This window comes from Oryctolagus cuniculus, chromosome 11 (assembly GCF_051225735.1).
Source record: "Oryctolagus cuniculus isolate XC-2025 breed Fujian yellow rabbit chromosome 11, ASM5122573v1, whole genome shotgun sequence".
Lineage (NCBI taxonomy): Eukaryota > Metazoa > Chordata > Mammalia > Lagomorpha > Leporidae > Oryctolagus > Oryctolagus cuniculus.
The window spans coordinates 59,345,109-59,364,112 of NC_142877.1; the positions used below are offsets into that span (position 1 = coordinate 59,345,109).

Here is a 19,004-nt window from a genome sequence, read left to right on the forward strand (position 1 = left end):
CCTGCCTCCTTCCCTCCTGTACATGCCAATCACCACTGGGGCTCAGGCCACCTTAGCAGCCAGTCTGACCCTGCTTCAGCCAGTCCAAACGGCCTCAATGCAAACTGCTAAAGGCCCAACTCCTTTACGCATTTTGGAAGAAGCCCTTCTTGGTGCAGGGTGTCTGTTGGGGCTGTTTCAGGCTCGCCCACCTGCCCTCTCCAGGCCAGCAGCTCTGCATGAGCTTGAAATAATTTGCACTCCCACTCGCGAGCTGGTGCTGCTGCCACAAAAACACCAGCCACTTGGCTCTGCTAATCACCAACATGCAAATCAGCCTGCACTGTAGAGAGCTGGAAAGACAAGTTTTCCTCACCTCAAAAGCCACTGTCCCCACAACCCAATTTCCCCTCTCCCCCTGCCCCCCAGCTCAGGGACCCAGGCATACCTGGCTGGTCGTCTTCCAGCTCCAGGCTGCCTACCAAGCCAGTGCCATTCTCCGCCACCACGGAAGTCAGCTCCTTTTCTGCTGCCTCATCAGGATGAATGCCACTGCCTACCTCCTGGGAGGGTGCAAAGGTCTGGATGCTAGATCCCAACATGGGAGAAGTCTGTGGGGAGGTGAAAAAACTAGGGGGTCCATTGGGCATCACCTCAAAATTCTGGTCAGGAAAGGAATCATACAGTTCCTGCGAGTCAAAGTTAAGCCCCATGGGACTCTGGGTACCGTTGGCCCAGAACTCTTGGCTCCCAGCCCGAAGATTAGTGTTGTGACTTGGGGATGAAGGTTGCCGGCTGCCCCCAAGAATGCCGTTGAGTGGGTACTGTCCCCCCGAGAACTGGGAGAGAAGGGGTGGGTCCTTGAGGTTGCTGCCAGGATTAGCAGATGGGTACTGTGAGTAGTTCCAGAGACAGTCGTAGGCCACGTTGGGGTGATGGAGGTGTGAGGTGCTGGAGTGGGGAGCAGAGTTCAAAATCCCTGAAGTAGTAGTGTGAGATACAGTAGATAAGCCATTAACATTCACATCCCCATTCAAACCTGGCAGAGAAGGAGAAAGACGGGTCAGTAACATATATGTATGTCAGGAACGTTAACAAAAGAGCCCCAAAGTAATAGCACTGGCTAGAAAACAGGAAGGTAAAGAGGAGGGAGATTCCCCTGTTATATTTAGCTTTTGGATCTCTGGGGAACACCAAACCCAGCTGCTCCTGCATAATGCTTAGTCTCTGCCGCTGAAGGTGCTGGGTAGGGGGCTGGAGAGCTTTCCCAGCCTGCCATGGGAGCGACCAGCAATGAGCTGCTGTGGCTGCAGTTTTTTTTTTTTTTTTTTTTTTTAATTATTAAATGAAGCTGTTTGCAGACCTCCTACAGTGACTTGCATTCGTCCCCACTCTGATTCCCTAGGGAACGTCTCCCTCGGAAGGGCATGACTGAACTCTGCGCACATACACACCCCTTTCCTAGTGCCTATCTGGTCCCACAGTGGCACCAGAAGGGACGGCCTCCACCTCACTGGCACATGCAGATCCTGCACTTTGTGCTAGGCTAAGAATAGAATTTGTAGTCACCACAGCGACAAGATTCCAGCTCAGAGGCTTGGCTGAGCCCTCCCCATGGGCACTGGAGGGTAATATGTAGTGAATAAAAATCTTGGCATGACCAGGGAATTCAGCTCTGAATACCAATGGCAACCTCTGGGATGATGAAGGAAAAACCATCAAATAATGGGAATCAAGACACCAAAAAAATCTTGAGAAGGGGAAGAACCCCAATAAAATAAAGAAGCTTCTTCTGCAACCCCCTCGTAGAAAACAGGAGGGAGAAGTGGTAGGTAAAAGCCTGTATTTTTCTGCGACAAGGAAGGAAGCATGTGAGCTTCTCTGCTTCTAAGCATAAAGGACCTGAAACCCAAGCCAGATTAGATAGGTACTTGGCAAAGCCATGGTACAGAGCAACTGATAAGCCAGATCCTGGTAGCAACACTTCCATCTGGAATTATGTATTACTCTCTGGGGAATTAGGTAAGCACTGGCCCCTCCTTTGTCCCTACCATCTACCAAGGACAGAAGGTGGCACAAACCCTTCTAGCATCTGCCTTCTTTGCTACAAGCTCAAAGACAAACACATCTCACCCTTCACCCCATTTCCCCACCCAGGGCACTACTGGTTCCAGCCCAGCCCAGCTTCCCCAACCTCTATAAACAGCTTCTCAGAGGGCTGGTCCTTTATCTCTTTCTCATGGGTCCAACCTGGTTATCAGTAGCAGTAACCACCTCATCACTCTCTGGTAGTAGCCAGGAAACAGTCCTGACAGAAGAGCAGACTAATATAAACAAGCCAGTAGATTTTCTAATCCCTTCCAACTTTAAGAGTAAAAGCGGTGCTTCCATAAACCACTACAATTTGCTCTTAGAGGCTTGATTTCTCTCCAGCAGCTGGCATTCTATGGATTCAATTCCTCCCTCCCCACCTGACAGACAGGAGTCGTTGTAGGGCAGATGGGCTGAGGTAGAGCCAAGTCTTCTCCCATCAACCTGCTCTAAAAAGGAATGAGACCCACTCCCTCCCCGGGCCACGTGATGACCCTCACACTCACTTTTCCCTTGCTGGGGGAAGTTCATGGGAGACCCGTTAGTGTAGAGGCCCTCCCCTGAGGAAGGAGAGGGTTTCAGTCCTGAGGCAGCAGGTGCAGGGGGAAGGCCAGTAAAGTTAAAATGGTCGTTTGCCTCCATTTCTGCAGGAGGGGAGAGAGAGGGAGGAAAAAAAATACTGGCGGTTAAACAAGGTTACGTCATTTGGAATGCCCTCTACCTACTTACCCTTCTCTTACCTAAGTACTTTGAGGTGAAGTGGAGAATGAGAAAAGAGAATATTCCCTACACAAACAGCCTTATGAGCTTTGCAGGGGTGGGCACTTGCCCTAGCAGGTAAGATGACATTTGGGACATCCACATCCCATATTGGAGTGCTTGAGTTTCAGTCCCAGTTCTGCTCTTAATTCCTGTTTCCTGCCACCCTTGGAGGTAGCAAGTAATGGCTCAAATGGCTGGGTCCCTGCCACCCAGGTGGGAGACACAGATCAAATCCTGACTTCAACTTGGCCAGGCCTCAGCTGTTGTAGGCACTTGGGAGATCTCTCTCTCCCTGAGCCTTTCAAATAAACAAAATTTGTTAGATGTAATGCTAGCTTTGTAGAGCTATGGAGAGTCAGTGAGAATAAACAAGACACAAGCCTGGAAGAGTCTTCCTCAGTGTAAGCCCCGCCTTCCAAATTCCCAGCCCAGGTTATTCCTCTATCTTAGGTATCTTCCCTCTATTTTAACATTGAACATTCTCCATCCTTGTGTTTTTAATCCTCAAAGCAAGGCCAGAGATCCACTCCTAGGGTCCACAGAATGTCCCCAAAGCCATCTTTCTGACAGGAAGCATTGACAGGAAAAGCATTTGATATACACCCTGCTTGGTTTTGTTGTTATACTTGAGCTAAACAAAGTTTCTAGTTATCCTATCTATAGCCCTAGACTACTAAAGACAATACAGTTAGGTACATGTGTCAAGGGATTTGAAAAGGAGAATACATTTCAGAAAAGGTAACAATAATGGTAAAACCCTAATCATCCAGCAATATTCTACTTCTTATACATGGGAAATACCATGGACTCCAAGAACACAGATCAGAAAAATGTCATCAGTGACAAGCTTTCATTAAGATGGTGTTCCAAGAACACTGTGGCACAGTGCACCACCACTTGCAACACCAGCATCCAATGTGAGGACTGGTGCCAATCCAGGCTGCTTCACTTCCAGTCTACCTCCCTGCTAATGGAAAAGCAGCAATAATGGCCCAAGTACTTGGGTCCTTGACACCCATATGGGAGACCAAGATGGAATTCTGGGCTCCTGGTTTTGGCCTGGCCCAGCACCGGCTGTCATGGCCATTTGGGGAGTGAAACAGCAGATGGAAGACCTCTCTCTCCATCTCTCTCCCTCCCTCCCTCTCTCCTTTTGTCACAGAAAGAAAGATGGTGTCCCGAATAGTTATTTCCTTGGTTTTGTGGCTTAAATATTAAAGGTCAGGAGGGAGAGAAGGAAGGAAGAAGGGAATATCGCCATATTTTTAGAATTGTATCTATGAACTACACTGAATCTATTCGCTTTGTATTAATATCACGTTAACATAAAAAAAATAAAGGGTCACATAACAACATGATGCTGACATCACTGAGGGGATTCTTAACTTTTTACCCTTTCCCAGATGTGATATGATTAATACTAGGAATGATAAAAAGTGAAGTCACTGATCACAATTGCACTTTAAAATGAGCAAAGAGGAAAGAAAGATGCAGAAGCCAAAACTGTTGAAGTTTGACATGACACATCAATCATATACTCTGCTGAAACAGTACACACTAACTTGACATGAGACACAATCCATCATACAGAAAAACCCATCTCCCTGGATTATGTTACAATGTTTTCAATAAGGGCAGAATAATTCAGATAGAAAGGCTTCTTTAACAAGCTCCCAAGAACTGGCAATAAGAAAATTTAGGTAATGTTTCAAATAACCTTTTAAAAGAGAACCAGAGGTAAAGCTTTTAAGAAGATGAATAGCTTGGTTCAGAACATATATATGATCTCTGGACAAGGTCAGTAATAGTTACACTCATGAATGTGCTGCACACTTCAAGTCAGACACTACCAGGCATATGTGTGAATATAACACAATTCTGAATATGAAATTCAAATGCTGTATAGTACATGGCATGATAACTGTTATGATATTCCTGGCTAAATATCCTAACTGTCTCTACTCCAACCAATTTTAAATGAACTCTAAGAAATAAAAGCAATTTGTGTTTTGTTGATTTAAGGGGGAAAAAAAATCAACATTTTAGGACTGACTTATCTCCCATACAGGATTTCCTATCTTCATTCTAAAACGACCTCAACCTGATATGCATTCATGAAAAAACTGGCCCTCTTCAAGGAAAAGATCTCAGGGTTCTCCGGGATTTCTCTATCAGTTAAAGCCACTCTTTAGCAGCGGGTGGGTCTGAAATATAAACATGAGAATAATCCTTCTAAGGGTGCTGCTGCTATGGCACAGGGGATTAAGCTGCCGTCAGCAGCACCAGCATCCCATACCAATGACAGTTTGAGTCCCAGCTGCTCCACTTCCGATCTAACTCCCTAATGCGCCTATGAAAGCAGCAGCAGGTGGCCCACGTGCACCCACATGGGAGACCCGGAAGAAGCGCCTGGCTTCGACCTGGCCCAGCATTGACTGTTGTGGACATCTGGGGAGTGAACCAGCAGATGAAAGATATCTCTCTCTCTCTCGGTCTCCCTCTGTAACTCTGCCTTTCAAATAAGTAAATATTTTTTGAAAAAATTCCATTTGAAATGAACAAAAAAGGAAAGTTCATGCCCTAATTTCTGTTAAATTTCTTCCAAAATTTCTACCACAGAGCAACAAAGACACTTAGTAGTTCACTTCAGAAATCCTGGAAATGCTATACCTGGAGTGCCAATTCATCTGATTCCCACCTCTCCTCTTCCACAGTTTTTTTGTTTGTTTTTTAAAGATTTATTTTATTTATTTGAAAGACAGAGTTACTGAGAGAGGTAGAGACAGAGAGAGAGGTCTTCCATCCGCTGGTTCACCCTCCAGATGGCCACAACGGCCAGAGCTGCGCCAACTTGAAGCCAGGAGCTTCTTCCAGGTCTTCCACACAGGTACAGGGGCCCAAGGACTTGGGCCATCTTCTACTGCTTTCCCAAGCCATAGCAGAGAGCTGGATCGGAAGAGCAGCAGCTGGGACTAGAACCTGCGCCTATATGGGATGCCAACGCTTCAAGCCAGGGCGTTAACCCGCAGCACTACAGCGCCAGCCCCTCTCTTCCACAGTTTTAAGCACAGCCGTATCTCCCCAGGTGTGTGGGATACACACACACCCTCAGCCTTCCAATGCACACTGGACTATATCCTCCCACTCATTCAAGAGTCACAGTTCATTTTTCCAATCTCTATTTGAATCCAGAAGAAACCAGAGACCTCCTCTCTGCTGCCATGGGAGAGCAAAACACACATCCTGTTTCACAAATTACAAACTAGTTACAATACATGGATGGCTCACAGGAATCAGAAAATAAAAGGAATGGTAAGTTATCTGGTGCCTGGCATCTGTTTCTCCATGCACTTTTACCCGAGGGTCATCAGACCACCACTTCATTTACAACAAGTTTCCCAGACACATAAAATTCTCTGTGCAGTGAGGGTAACGCAAGGCAGCAGGCTCTACTTACAAGCTGCTTAACCTTGAACAAATTGACTTCAACTTGTTGTGCCTCAATTTCATTATTTATAAAAATTTTAGTGGGCTGGTGTTGTGGCATAGCAGGTTAAGCCTCCGTGTGCAGCACTGGAATCCCATATAGGCACTGGTAGAAGTCTCAGCTGCTCCTCCTCCAATCTAGCTCTCTGCTAATGTGCTTAGGGAAGCAGCAAAAGATGTCCCAAGTCGCTGGGTCCCTCTCCCGATGTGGGAGTTGTTCCTGGCTTCAGTGTGGCCCAGCCCTGGCCATTTGGGGAGTGAACCAGTGAACAGAAGTTCTCTCTAGTCTCTGAAACTCTGTCTTTCAAATAAATAAAATAAATCTTAAAAAAAAAAAAAGTGCCCAATTACAAGGCTTGAGAGATTAAACAAGAAAAACTATACAAAGGCCCTGGTATGGTGTCTGTCATCCAAAATGCACTTAATAAACATTAGCTATTATTACTAGAACTGCTTAGTTTTCAAAAATATAATTACTTCTAAAAGGTCTAAATAGGGGGCTGGTGTTCTGGCACAGCAGGTTAAGCCACTATTTGCAATGCCAGAGCACAGGTTTTCAAGTCCCTGTTGCTCCACTTCTGACCCAAGCTCCCAGGTAACGGCCTGAAAACGCAGGAGAAGATGTCCCAAATGTTCAGGCCCCTTGGTACCCAAGTAGTAGACCCAGATGGAGTTCCAGGCTCCTGGCATCAGCCTGGCCCAGCCCCAGCTACCATGGCCAACTGGGGAGTGAACCAGCAGATGGAAGATCTCTGTCTTCACCCTTCTCCCCCTGTCATTCTACCTTTCAAATAAATAGATAAAATAAAAAGATTTATTGGGGCTGGCACTGTGGCATAGCAGGTAAAGCTGCCACCTGCAGTGCCAGCATCCCATATAGGTGCTGGCTTGAGTTCCAGCTGGTCCACTTCTGAACCAGCTCTCTGCTATGGCCTGGGAAAGCAATAGAAGATGGCCCAAGTCCTTGAGCCCCTGCACCCACAAGGGAGACCCAGAGGAAGCTTCTGGCTCCAGCTCGGTGCTGCTACAGCCATTGCAGCCATTTAGGGAGTGAACCAGTAGATGGAAGACATCTCTCTCGCTGTCTCTGTCTTCCCTATACCTCTCTGTAACTCTTTCAAATAAATAAATAGATATTAAAAAAAAAAGATCTTGAGAGGCAGAGTTACAGAGAGAGAAAGAGAGGGAGAGGGAGAGAAAGGTAGAGGGAAGGAAGGAAGGAAGGAAGGAAGGAAGGAAGGAAGGAGGGAGGGAGGGAGGGAGGGAGGGAGGGAGGGAGGGAGGGAGGGAGGGAGGGAGGGAGGGAGAAGTGTCTTCCATCCACTGGTTCACTCCCCAAACGGTCGGTCGCAATGGCAGAAGCTGGACCAAGCCAAAGCCAGGAGCTTCCTCCAGGTCTCCCATGTGGGTGTAGGGGCCCAGGCATTTGGGCCATCCTCTACTACTTTCCTAGGCGCATTGGCAGGGAGCTGGATGGAAGTGGAGCAGCCAGGACTTGAACTGGAGTCCATATGGGATCCTGGCATTGCAGACGGAGACCTAACCTACTACACCACAGTGCCAGCCCCAATAAAATATTTTTAAAACAAATAAAAGATCTAAATATAATTTAAAATTACTACCAAATGGAAGATACTACAAAACCAGAGAAGATCGAGCCATTCTTCTTCATATGCAACTTGATTCCTTGTATCAGATGTCACTTAAATATGGAATTACAATACTGGGATACAATGAAATTGAAAACAGTTCTCAGCAGTAAACCTAGAGTTATTTCATTGTAAGCTTCCTACCCAAAATGCTCTTCACAACAAAGCCTGATGATAAACTGACCTCCAATCCAGAGCGGGAAAGAACAGTAAAGCAAAGGAGGGTGTCTCCCTTTGAACAAACAGGATTTTCACCAAATGAAAAGAAACCAGCCAGAGAACAGCAGACAGCTCTCAAACCAGGAAGTACAATCAGACAAGAACCCAGCCCCAGTCCCAGGTATATATAAATGGATCTCTTAAGCGTCCTTATGTTTCATTTTTAAGAGTTAAGGGCCGGCGCCGAGGCTCAATAGGCTAATCCTCTGCCTTGTGGCGCCAGCACACCAGGTTCTAGTCCCGGTCGGGGCGCCGGATTCTATCCTGGCTGCCCCTCTTCCAGTCCAGCTCTCTGCTGTGGCCCGGGAGTGCAGTGGAGGATGGCCCAAGTACTTGGGCCCTGCACCCACATGGGAGACCAGGATAAGCACCTGGCTCCTGGCTTTGGATCAGCATGGTGCGCCGGCTGCAGCAGCCATTGGAGGGTGAACCAACGGTAAAGGAAGACCTTTCTCTCTGTCTCTCTCTCTCACTGTCCACTCTGCCTGTAAAAAAATATAAAAAAATAAAAAAAGAGGTAAGGGACATTGCCCTTAAGTTTAACACAGTAAAGCCAAATGGACTGCTTTTCTGTTAACTACAATCAGAGAGCTTCTACTTGGTGGGCCTATAACATGGTTTCAACAGAAAAAGGCTGACAATGCAAGGTGCTGAAATAAATTAGATTTCAATGCTGTTACAGGTACCCTGCCTGATCAAGTCTAATGAAAGATTCATTAACACACTCTAGCTGGACTCTGCCCCCGCAGTTCTTTGTTTCATGCTCACTGTAAAACAACAAAATCCCACAAATGGGAGATGTCCACATATTTTTGGGAATTTAGGAGAGATTTCAAATGTTTGCCGACTAAATAAGGAAAGTAAATTCTACTATATGATAAAGAAATCATGCCACTACCTTTTAGTTTTATAACTATGAAAGTTAAGGACATTTCTCAATTCTACACATCTCTGGACTACCTACCATACTCTAATGCAAAGATTTCCAACCAGGGACAATTTTGTTTCCTAAGGGACATTTAGTAACGTCTGAAGGTGTATACTACCAGCATTTACCAAGTAGAAGCTGGGGATGCTTCTAAGCCCCCCACAAAAAAGAATTATCTAGCTCAAGACAACAACAGTGTTAAGGTTGAGAAATCTTGCTCCAACACAGAAACTGTCCCATTCCTGTTCCACTCCCAGGGAAATTCTAAGTTTTCACTGCTTCTAGTTCCTGACCCCACAAGCAAGGATGCTTTGACTTTTCTATCTAAAATCCCCTTCTCTCTGGCTAAACCATCGCCTAGGAATAAGGAGTTCCAAGTGGAGGCCATCACTGTCAGCATCCCATATGGGCACCAGTTTGAGTGCCGGCTGCTCCACTTCCGATCAGTCCCCGCTAGTGTGCCTGTGAAAGCACCAGAGGATGGCCCAAGTTTCTGGGCCCCTGCACTCACTTGGGAGACCCAGAAAAAGCTCCTGGCTTCAAACCAGCCCAGCTGTGACCACTGCGACCATCTGGGGGAGTGAACCAATGGATGGAAGAGATCTCTCTCTGTAACTCTGCCTTTCAAATAAACTAAAAAAAAGTTCCAAGTGCCAAACCACAAAATTGGCATTTCCATGCAGGAAATTACCCCATTCTGACAGCCCTTGGAACCCTGACTCAGATAAACCTCAGCTTGTACTAACTGAGGCTCATTCTCTTTCAGATACCCACTCTTTCAACCCTTCCCTAGTTAGGACTCTATGTGAGGCAGGAGGATGATCATGAAAGAAGGAAGATTACAATAAAAGAGCTACTCAAAATTGCCACTGTCTAGGCTGCTCAGGAAAATACAAAGGTAACTCTTCTATTTCTCCTATACAATGTAGTTCGGTAGCATCAATTGGATATTAAACTCTACCCTTGCATTTCCAGCACCTAACTTAGTACTACTCAGTACATAAAATAACCAAGGAAATATGTACTGAAACCATGAACTGAATAAATGGAGAGTAAATCTACCTTTTCTGACACTACTAGCTTACTCATCCAAAGGTTGTAAAAGCTTTGTTCCTATTTTCAGAGATCCAAAAATTTGAGCTTCATTCTTCAGAGATTTTAGAAAAAAAAATTCCCAGAGGAAAGAAAGCCTCCAATCTTCATGTATTTTAGATAGCCATCCCTGGTAGAAAACACAGCCTTCAAACAAGAAAGTACTGGGGGCGAGTGCTGTGGCGTAGTGGGTAAAGCTGCTGCCTGCAGTGCTGGCATCCCATATGGGCACCGGTTGAGTCCAGGCTGTTCCACTTCCGATCTGGCCCTCTGCTATGGCCTGGGAAGGCAGTAGAAGATGGTCTAAGCCCCTGGGCCCCTGCACCCACGTGGGAGACCCAGAAGAAGCTCCTGGCTTCTGATCGGCCTGGCTCCAGTCATTGTGGCCATCTGGGGAGTGAACCAGCAGATGAAAGACCTCTCTCTTCCTCTGCCTCTCTGTAACTCTATCTTTAAAATAAATAAATCTTTAAAAAGAAAAAAGAAAATACTGGAACACAATATACTTAAGCTCTAAATTAGTAAAATTTCTGCTTAACTAAACATCCTAAAGTGTGTGGAAGGTTCTAAAAAGCCTACCTAAATAAGACACTACATAACAACCTTGACTTGGTTTTCTGTAACAAATCTGGTCAACTGTCATAAATAAGACTGGAAATGTCTCTGAAATTGCAGGACACTAAAAGCCACAGTCCAGAGTGTTAAGGTTATTTCTCCCTTTCAGCCGTTTCTCAGAATTTCAACTTTAATAGTAAAGGATTCCACCTTTTCCTCCAAGAAAATGTTCCCTTACCCTCAAAAGGAGCTCAGCATGGAGGTTAAATACCTCCTGAATAGAAAACTAAAAGTAGTAAGACAACCTGTTTCTTAAGAACCTTCACTTTTTTGTTAACTTCCAGTAAGGTTACAGTATTCTTTCAGTCTGTAAAATGCCCCCTTAATAATTACTGTTGGTTCTTCACATCTGTAGATGCTGCATTTGTGGCTTCAGCCAACTGTAGATTGAAAATAGTTAGGAAGGAGAAAAATGGTATCTATACTGAACATGCACAGACTTTTTGGGTCATTATCTCCTTTTTTTAAAAAAAGATTTATTTATTTATTTGAAAGACTTATACAAAGAGGCCGGTGCCGTGGCTCAATAGGCTAATCCTCCGCCTTGCGGCGCCGGCACACCGGGTTCTAGTCCCGGTCGGGGCGCTGGATTCTGTCCTGGTTGCCCTTCTTCCAGGCCAGCTCTCTGCTATGACCTGGGAGTGCAGTGGAGAATGGCCCAAGTGCTTGGGCCCTGCATCCCATGGGAGACCAGGAGAAGCACCTGGCTCCTGGCTTCAGATCAGCGCGATGCGCTGGCCGCAGCACGCCAGCCACGGCGGCCATTGGAGGGTGAACCAACGGCAAAGGAAGACCTTTCTCTGTCTGTCTCTCACTGTCCACTCTGCCTGTCAAAAATAAAATAAAATAAAATAAAATAAAATAAAATAAAATAAAATAAAATAAAATAAAATAAAATAAAATAGTTATACAGAGAGAGAGAAAGAGACAGAGAGAGAAAGAGAGGTCTTCCATCTGATGGTTCACTCCCCAGATGGCCACAACGGCTGAAGATGCACCGATCTGAAACCAGGAGCTTCTTCCAGGTCTCCCACATGGGTGCAGGGGCCCAAGGACTTGGCCATCTTCTATTGCTTTTCTGGGCCATAGCAGAGAGCTGGACAGGAAGTGAAGTAGCCGGGTCTTGAACCAGCGCTCATATGGGATGCCAGTGCTTCAAGCCAGGGCGTTGACCCACTGCGCCACAGCGCAGGCCCCTGGGTCATTATCTGCTAAACAATATGGTATAAAAACTATTACTCAACATTTACATTGTATTAGGTATTGTAAGTGATCCAGAGATGATTTAAGTATATGCAAGGGACAGGTATTTGAAGCAGTGTTTAAATCATCAATTGGGTCACCCACATTCCACAGCTGAGAGTTTAGGTCAAGGCCCAGCAACTCCACTTTAAATCCAGTTTCCTACTACTGCATACCCTGGGAGGCAGGAGGTGATGGTGGCTCCAATACTTGGGTTTTTGCCACTCATGTGCAAGATCCAGATTGAGTTCTGGGATCCTGACTTTGGCCTGGCCCAGCCCTGGCTGTTGCAGATACTTAGGGAGTGAACCAACAGTTGCAAGATCTCTGTATTTCAAATAAAATGAAAATTTAAAAAATCTTAAATATATGGCATGATGTATACAAATTATATTCAAATGCCAACACTGGGTCATTTTATGTAAGGGACTTCAGCATTTGCAGTTTGGTACCCATGGGGTCTTAGAACCAGTCCTCCAAGGATATGACTGTATTCTCTTTAGGAGAAGTACAAAACACTAAGCCAATGCTACTATCACTGCTAGTAACAGGAACTTCCACACCTCTTCAAAGCAGAAAGGTTTGGTTTTGCACAATTTTCTAAAACTTCAAAACAATGCAGACTGACAAGCTAATGAAAAATAGTCCTCCTGCTCTACATGCAGCAATGCTGGGAAAGCATTCTTCCTGAGCTATGAGACATACGAGAACATCAATATCCTAAGAAACCATATTTACCTCTGGAAATACTTTGAGAGTTACATACTTGACTCTATCCTGAGACATAAAAACTGGCATTATTGCCTTATTTTACACATGTCACACAAGGTCAAATATCAAACCAATTATTGACTAACTTCTCTACTGTTTTAAGAATAAAAGAATTGGGGCCAGCACTGTGGTATAGTGGGGTGAATCCCTGTGACACCGGCTTCCCATATGGGCAACGGTTTCATGTCCCAGCTGCTCCACTTTCAATCCAGCTCCTTGCTGATGGCCTGGGAAAGCAACAGAAGATGGTGCGAGTGCTTAGGCCCCTGCCATCCATGTGGGAGACCCAGAGGAAGCTCCTGGCTTTGGCCTGGCCCAGTGCTGATGGTTGGGGCCATCGAGGGAATGAACCAGAGGACAGAAGATCTGTCTCCCTCTCTGTAACTGACTTTCAAAATAAATCAATCAATCTTAAAAAAAAAATTACAGCACTTTGGTGCTTGACCTTGTCAAAGGTGATAACAAACGCCAACTACTGGAAGACAGTCACCCTAAGAGGTTTTGCTTCTCTGTTGGCAACACCTAACTCCCAGAACCAAGAGGTTGAGCCTCTCAAGGCAATCTAGGTTTCTGACTGGTACTGAGATCAGTCCATTTAAGTCTCTTTATACCTAAAACTTGGAGGAGGAAGGGAGGGAGAGTCTTTGGGGGAGGAGGGGAGGAATAACAACCAGTCAGTATCAAGAAACCCATTTCCGTAACAGAAAAATGCATCAATTTTATAACAAGGACATGAAAAAGACTGGCTTCACTCAGCTCGTAAATCAATCATTTATCAAATGAAGTCACTATTTTCTCAAAGTCTACTTCTATTTCTTGCAAAAAGCCCAAAGAATAAATAGTTACTCTTCTTTCACTTTTAATCCCCAACAGGAGAAATCAATTTACTGTATCAGGTCCCAATTTAAGTAAGCTCAGGTAGAAGAAGAGGAAAGAGGAATTTAAAAATCAGTGTCAAATCAACCCTACTGGAGAGCAACCCAAAGGAATCAACCAGACAAGCAGAAGAAAAAGATGTTAACAGGAGATGGATTTGTTTTTACTGTTTTCAGAATATTAAGAACTCCAGTGAAAAGAGCAATGATACTACCAGTGATGAAGACACTTTCACAGTCGTTATGTCCATCTGTTCCTCTCCTGGATCTTTAATCTAGGGATCTACACGCAGGTGGAGGGCTTCTGATTGGCAAACGGTGAAAAGATGATTTACAGGCCAGATTTACAGTTTTCAGGATAGTCCAAATGATGTTAATATCTTCAACTCTCAAGATCTAAAATCCTGTGTCCAACTCTTGTCCCTAACCAAATCCCTTATCCGATAAAATGCCTAGGGACACAGCACACAGTTCATCACGTCGTGCTATAGAGAAAAAGCAGAATTACCAGGTGCGAACTAGAGAAAATCTGGGTGCATGGCTGTGCACAGAACACAGGAAAAGCTCGCTCTCTCTCCAAGAACAAGAGAGGCGTTCAAAAGACTGAAGAGTAAGTCACATGACAGCAAACTGTTCTAGTTAGTTGGTTCTGCAGCAGCCTACCTCAATCGACAGGCTTCCCAAAGGGACTGTTCTTAGGCTACACCATTGAGGAACAAGCTCACCATTCTCACTCTATAAACCAGGTTCTGCTGCAATACATAAATCCCAGTCATGGTGAAAATCTTCCCCACCCCCTCCATTTACTCCCCGTCTCAGAATCTTCCACCCTGCTTCACGTCACAAGCTTCCCTGCTTAGGCGCTCTGCAGGACAAAACTGTCAAACTTAACACGAGGAAGGCCTCAAAAAGCAGGCCACAGAAGATCTCCAGTCCGGGCTGGCAGTTCCCTGTGCTGTGGCGATTTGCATCACTTGCACAGCGAATACCCTGCTGGTGAATAACTGAGTTTGCTTCTCTATGACCTCTAGCTCAAGGGGAAAAAAAAGGAAAAACAAAAACAAAACAAAAAAAAAAACCCAAAAACCCAGACAGAGAGGAGATGCTATGGAGGGGAGCAAGAGGATCAGGAAGTCAACTGCAGGTCACTACTTCCAGTTGACAAATTGAGTTTAACCCTCTCACAACACCAAAAAGTCCAAGGAGAGATCTCGCAGGCCACATGGTTGGCAGGATCCACGCCTGCCCAGAAGGTCTCAGAAAATGAAACCAAATCTGATTAAAATGGACATTTCAAAACAACAAGAGACGCAGCGGCAACACGCACAGCTGCCATTTCCCCGGCCACTTCCTGCGGGAGGCTGGGGGAGGGGCTGTTTGTGTACAGATGGAGGTGGAAGCTATTCCCCCATCGCCCCCCAAAGGATACAAATCCCTCACTCCAATAAACCCTACAAAGGATGACGGCTTGCCTTCTCCAGAAAGCTGGGAACAACAGGGAAGAAAGGGATGTGTGAGATCATCCTGTCTGCCACCGAAGCGGGGATCCCCTTGGTGAGGGATCTCCTCGGAAAGGAATCCCTCTTTATTCTCCCCTTCAGCCCCTCGGCTCCGCTCAAACCCGGACGCTGGAGCGTCAGCCTCACCAACCCCCATCCCCGGAGTGGGGGAGTCTCCCGGGACGTTAGGGCCCCAGGCAGGCGCAGCACCGTCCCCAGCTCCCCGCGCTCAGCAGCACTGGCGTGCTCCCGAGAGAGACGCCCTGGGGACCCCTGGAAGCCCCCCTCTGCCCTCCACTCACCACAGCCAAAACGCCCCGCGCTCCACAAACCGAACGACCAAGCTTCCCAGGGAACCCCCGCACCCAGCGCTGGCACCCGGGCAATCCCCACCCCCACCCGAGGAGGTGGAGCCCCTCCCGGGGATTCCACCCCGAGTCCCCCACAGGAGTCGGCTCCACCAGCCAGGAGGCTCCTCCGCCTCCTCCCGGTGCCCGTCGCGCGGCTCCTCCCGCCCCCGCGGCTCCTGCCGGGGTCCGCGGCGGAGCCGCCAGCCCCGGTCTCCTCCCGGCCCGCAGGGCAGGGAGACCCCCGGCTCCCGCAGGGCGCGAGCAGGAAATAAGCTCGAGTCGGCCTCCCGCCCCAGGCAAGGCTCTAAGGCGGCTGCGGAGCCTCTGCTCCTGGAGGGAAGCCGCAGGTCAAAGTGGGGCTCTCGCCCCCTCACGCCCCCGGGCACAGACCCCACAAACCTGAGGAGGCAACGTCCGGTCGGCTCGGGGCTCGCCTCTCCCCGGGGGACGAGCGGTTCACATGGCCGCGCTCCGGACGCCGGGAGGGGAGGAGACGCCCGCCCGGGGAGGCGGGGGTCCGGGGTCCGGGGTCCGGGAGGGGGGAGGGGGACGCGGCTCAACCGCGGGGCCCGAGCGGAGCCAACATGGCCGGCGGGGGAGGAGTGAGTCGCAGCCGGAGGGGGCGGGGAAGCTGCGGCCTAGAGAGAGCCGCCCTTCGCCACGGGGTCCTAGCGCCGGCACGCCGGCGCACCCGCCCCGGATCTGGGTCCTAGCGCCGCTGCGTCTGCAGCGACTCCGGTTCCTTGGCTCACCTAGCAGCTGCCTCTGCACCAAATCTCATTGCAGACAGTCGACTTTCTTCACACAGGGCAAACTGAAAGGCAGGCCACCGTCTCTACAGGTCGGGCCAAATTTCTAGGGCAGAAGCGTGCGTCCCTGAGTAGGGGTGTAGGGAGGGCCATGCAAGGGTAGCGGGACAGTGGAAGTGGAAAGATTAGTAATAGGGCCCTGAGTCAGTCCTGGTAAAGGGGTAGAGAGAGGCAAGGGTCTGCCGCCCACTCACCTCTGTCCTGTTGGGGCAGTCTGGTCCTGCCTGGATCACCACTTTCCTGGCGACATCTGCAGGGCCCTGAGCGTCGGAAAGATCCCTGTGCGTGGGGTAAAGGAGCCTCGACTCGGACCAGACAACGAAGACCTGTGTCTAGCCCCAAATGCCCACGGCTGTAAGACTTGTTTGACAAGGCTACCTAACAGTGCGACACCTTCCGAGAACCTGAGAGTCAAATGCAGCACAGGACCAGAGCTTGCCTGTCACCTAGTGTCTACTGCAGAGCTGCAGGGCGGGAACCGGCGGTAGAGCTCCCAGATCGCCTGGTTCAACCCTCTCCCTGTCAGACGAAGGCATTAAGGCCCAGAGAGGCTCGCGTACTCGTTCAAGGTCAAACCTGGACAGAACAGAGCTAGGAACCCAACACTCTGCAGGTTTCAAGATAATTCCCACTCGATTCAATGTCATGCGGTTCTGTAAACAACTGCCTAAACTGTGCAACACTCAGGCGGAATATTCTAGAAGGGAAACAGAAGTGGGGATGATGAAACTCCGGCAGCTTTACCTCTAGGGGTCTGATAAGAAGGATCTGAAAACCGGGTGGGGACAGGACAAAGGGAGAGCCAAATCCACTCTAGACTGGATTTCCTTACTCCACAGAGCAGGGGGCTCTTTCTGAGTTTTGAGAACAGATTCCACCCACGGCTACCAGTAGCTCAGAAAAGATAAGAAGGAAGCTTGCTTCAGCAAAGCTTCAAGAGAGAGAGAGAGGCTAAGGGAGGTTTCTCTCTGTCTCCTAAGTAGATTACAAGGGAAAGGAGTAGACAGGTAGAAACCAAAAATCTCTCCTCCCGGGCGAAACCAATGTATAGGTCACCTTGGGAAAAATGCAGTCACCTCTCTCCCCACCCCCAACAGCCCGTTGACCTCGCGTGCCCGGGTAAGTAGAGGCCACGCTGAGCGAGAGGTTACTTCCTTCTGGAGAAAGGACAGGGACCTAGCAAACTCCTGACAAGGAAAGCCCTCTTTACCCTCAAAATAAAAAATAAAGGCAGGGGTACAGAGCTCGGAGTATGGACCTAGCACCTGAAGGTCGCGGGGGCGAGGGAGCGTGGCGGGTGGGAGGATGGGGTGGGGACAGCTAGTATCCCTTTTTTTTTTTTTTTTTACCCTTAGCATTTCCAGGGCAGATGAGGGAGACTCTTCCTACCTCCCGCCCCCAGTCCTAGAGCTGGCCAGTGGGAGCCCGAGCAGGCAGGGGAGGAGCCTGCGCCAGCCGGCCGGCCGCGGCCACGCCCCTTCCCCCGGCCGCCGCACACCCACTCACACCCACCGCCGGCTCAGCTCGGCTCGGCTCCGGAAGAGCCGGTTACTCCTGTGCCCCAGACGGCCCCCGCCCCTTCCGAGCCCCAGGCCTAGTCTCCGGGGCAACCCCCAGGACTCTCCCAGCCGGGAGTGGATGGGCACAGGGGTGGTGCAAAAGAAAATGAGACAGGGTCCGTTTCCCCCACCTGACACAGGGGGCTACCATCCCCTTCATCCTTGGAGGAACCCCTGTCTGGTGCCGTGCAGCCAACACGCCCAGCAGCCAGAGCCCACCCCAAGCAGCAGCAGTGCGTCCCTCTATCCTGACAACACAGGACACAGTGACCCCTTTTGTCCCCAGACAGTCCTCAGCCCCATCAGCTGTGACTGATCAACCCCAAGAAAGGGGGAAAGGGGCCATTTTATTAGCAACTTGTTAGAAAAGTGTCTGGGGAACAGACTGGGCCCCCCTCGAGCCAGGAGCAATGGAGGGAGGGAGAACTTAGCACCTGCTTCCCCCATGTTCCTGTGGCACCTCCCGCACTTTGGGGCGCTGCCATGGCGTCGGGCTCCACTTCCAGGCGGGGGAAGAGAGCCCAGGGATTCGCTGGCATCCCTCTACCTTGCAGACACTCCCACCAGCAGCCCTCTCTCCTCCCAAGCCCGCTGGAACACCACTCAGTAGTCTGAAGACCCTCCTGACACCCAGGCCGCCACTTCTGGAGGTGGGCAGTGGGCAGTGAAGACACCAAGGCTAGCCACAGAGCTGGGGCCCAGCTGGATCAGGGAGGGAGGACTCCCAGTGGAAATGGGCAGTCCTCAAAGACCTCCTTTCCCGGCCATGGCAGAATGGGTCACGCTGACGGACAGGCGCGAGGAAGGCGAGGAAGGAGCCGGCTCTCAACCCTATAACCTCTCCAACCCCTCCCCCCCACAGGTCAAAGCAGAATAGCTCCCCACGACATACTTTGGGGGAATGGTGGCCTCCCCTTCTCCCCTCCAGGTCGGAATGGACCACCTCAGATCCAGCCCGGTTTCCAAACTTCCCAAAGGGCTTCTCCTCGAAGCTGCTAGAAAATGGAGAATTCTGTTTCCTTTGAGGGTGGGGGCTCTCTTTGCATCTGAATACAGAAAGCGGTGCTTCCCTGGCCTT

General features: G+C 48.8%; 1 protein-coding gene across 31 annotated transcripts in view; it reads right to left on the reverse strand.

The window, feature by feature from the left end:
- Window positions 1-19,004, reverse strand: part of BAZ2A (bromodomain adjacent to zinc finger domain 2A) — a 37,924-nt gene that overhangs the window by 16,326 nt on the left and 2,594 nt on the right. For 8 of the 31 annotated variants that reach the window (XM_089308533.1, XM_089308534.1, XM_070052378.2 and 5 more), the window contains 3 exons: window positions 16,562-16,646; window positions 2,577-2,714; window positions 428-1,018 (listed from right to left, as the gene is read on the reverse strand). In XM_089308533.1, coding sequence (XP_089164659.1) covers window positions 428-1,018; window positions 2,577-2,712 — 727 coding nt within the window. In that variant the 5' untranslated portion in view covers window positions 2,713-2,714; window positions 16,562-16,646. Of the gene's footprint in view, window positions 1-427; window positions 1,019-2,576; window positions 2,715-15,510; window positions 15,646-15,957; window positions 16,174-16,310; window positions 16,435-16,561; window positions 16,647-17,716; window positions 17,741-18,818; window positions 18,922-19,004 lie in introns of those variants that run through there. The other 23 variants (XM_089308532.1, XM_089308541.1, XM_051832805.3 and 20 more) reach the window with 13 other exon arrangements.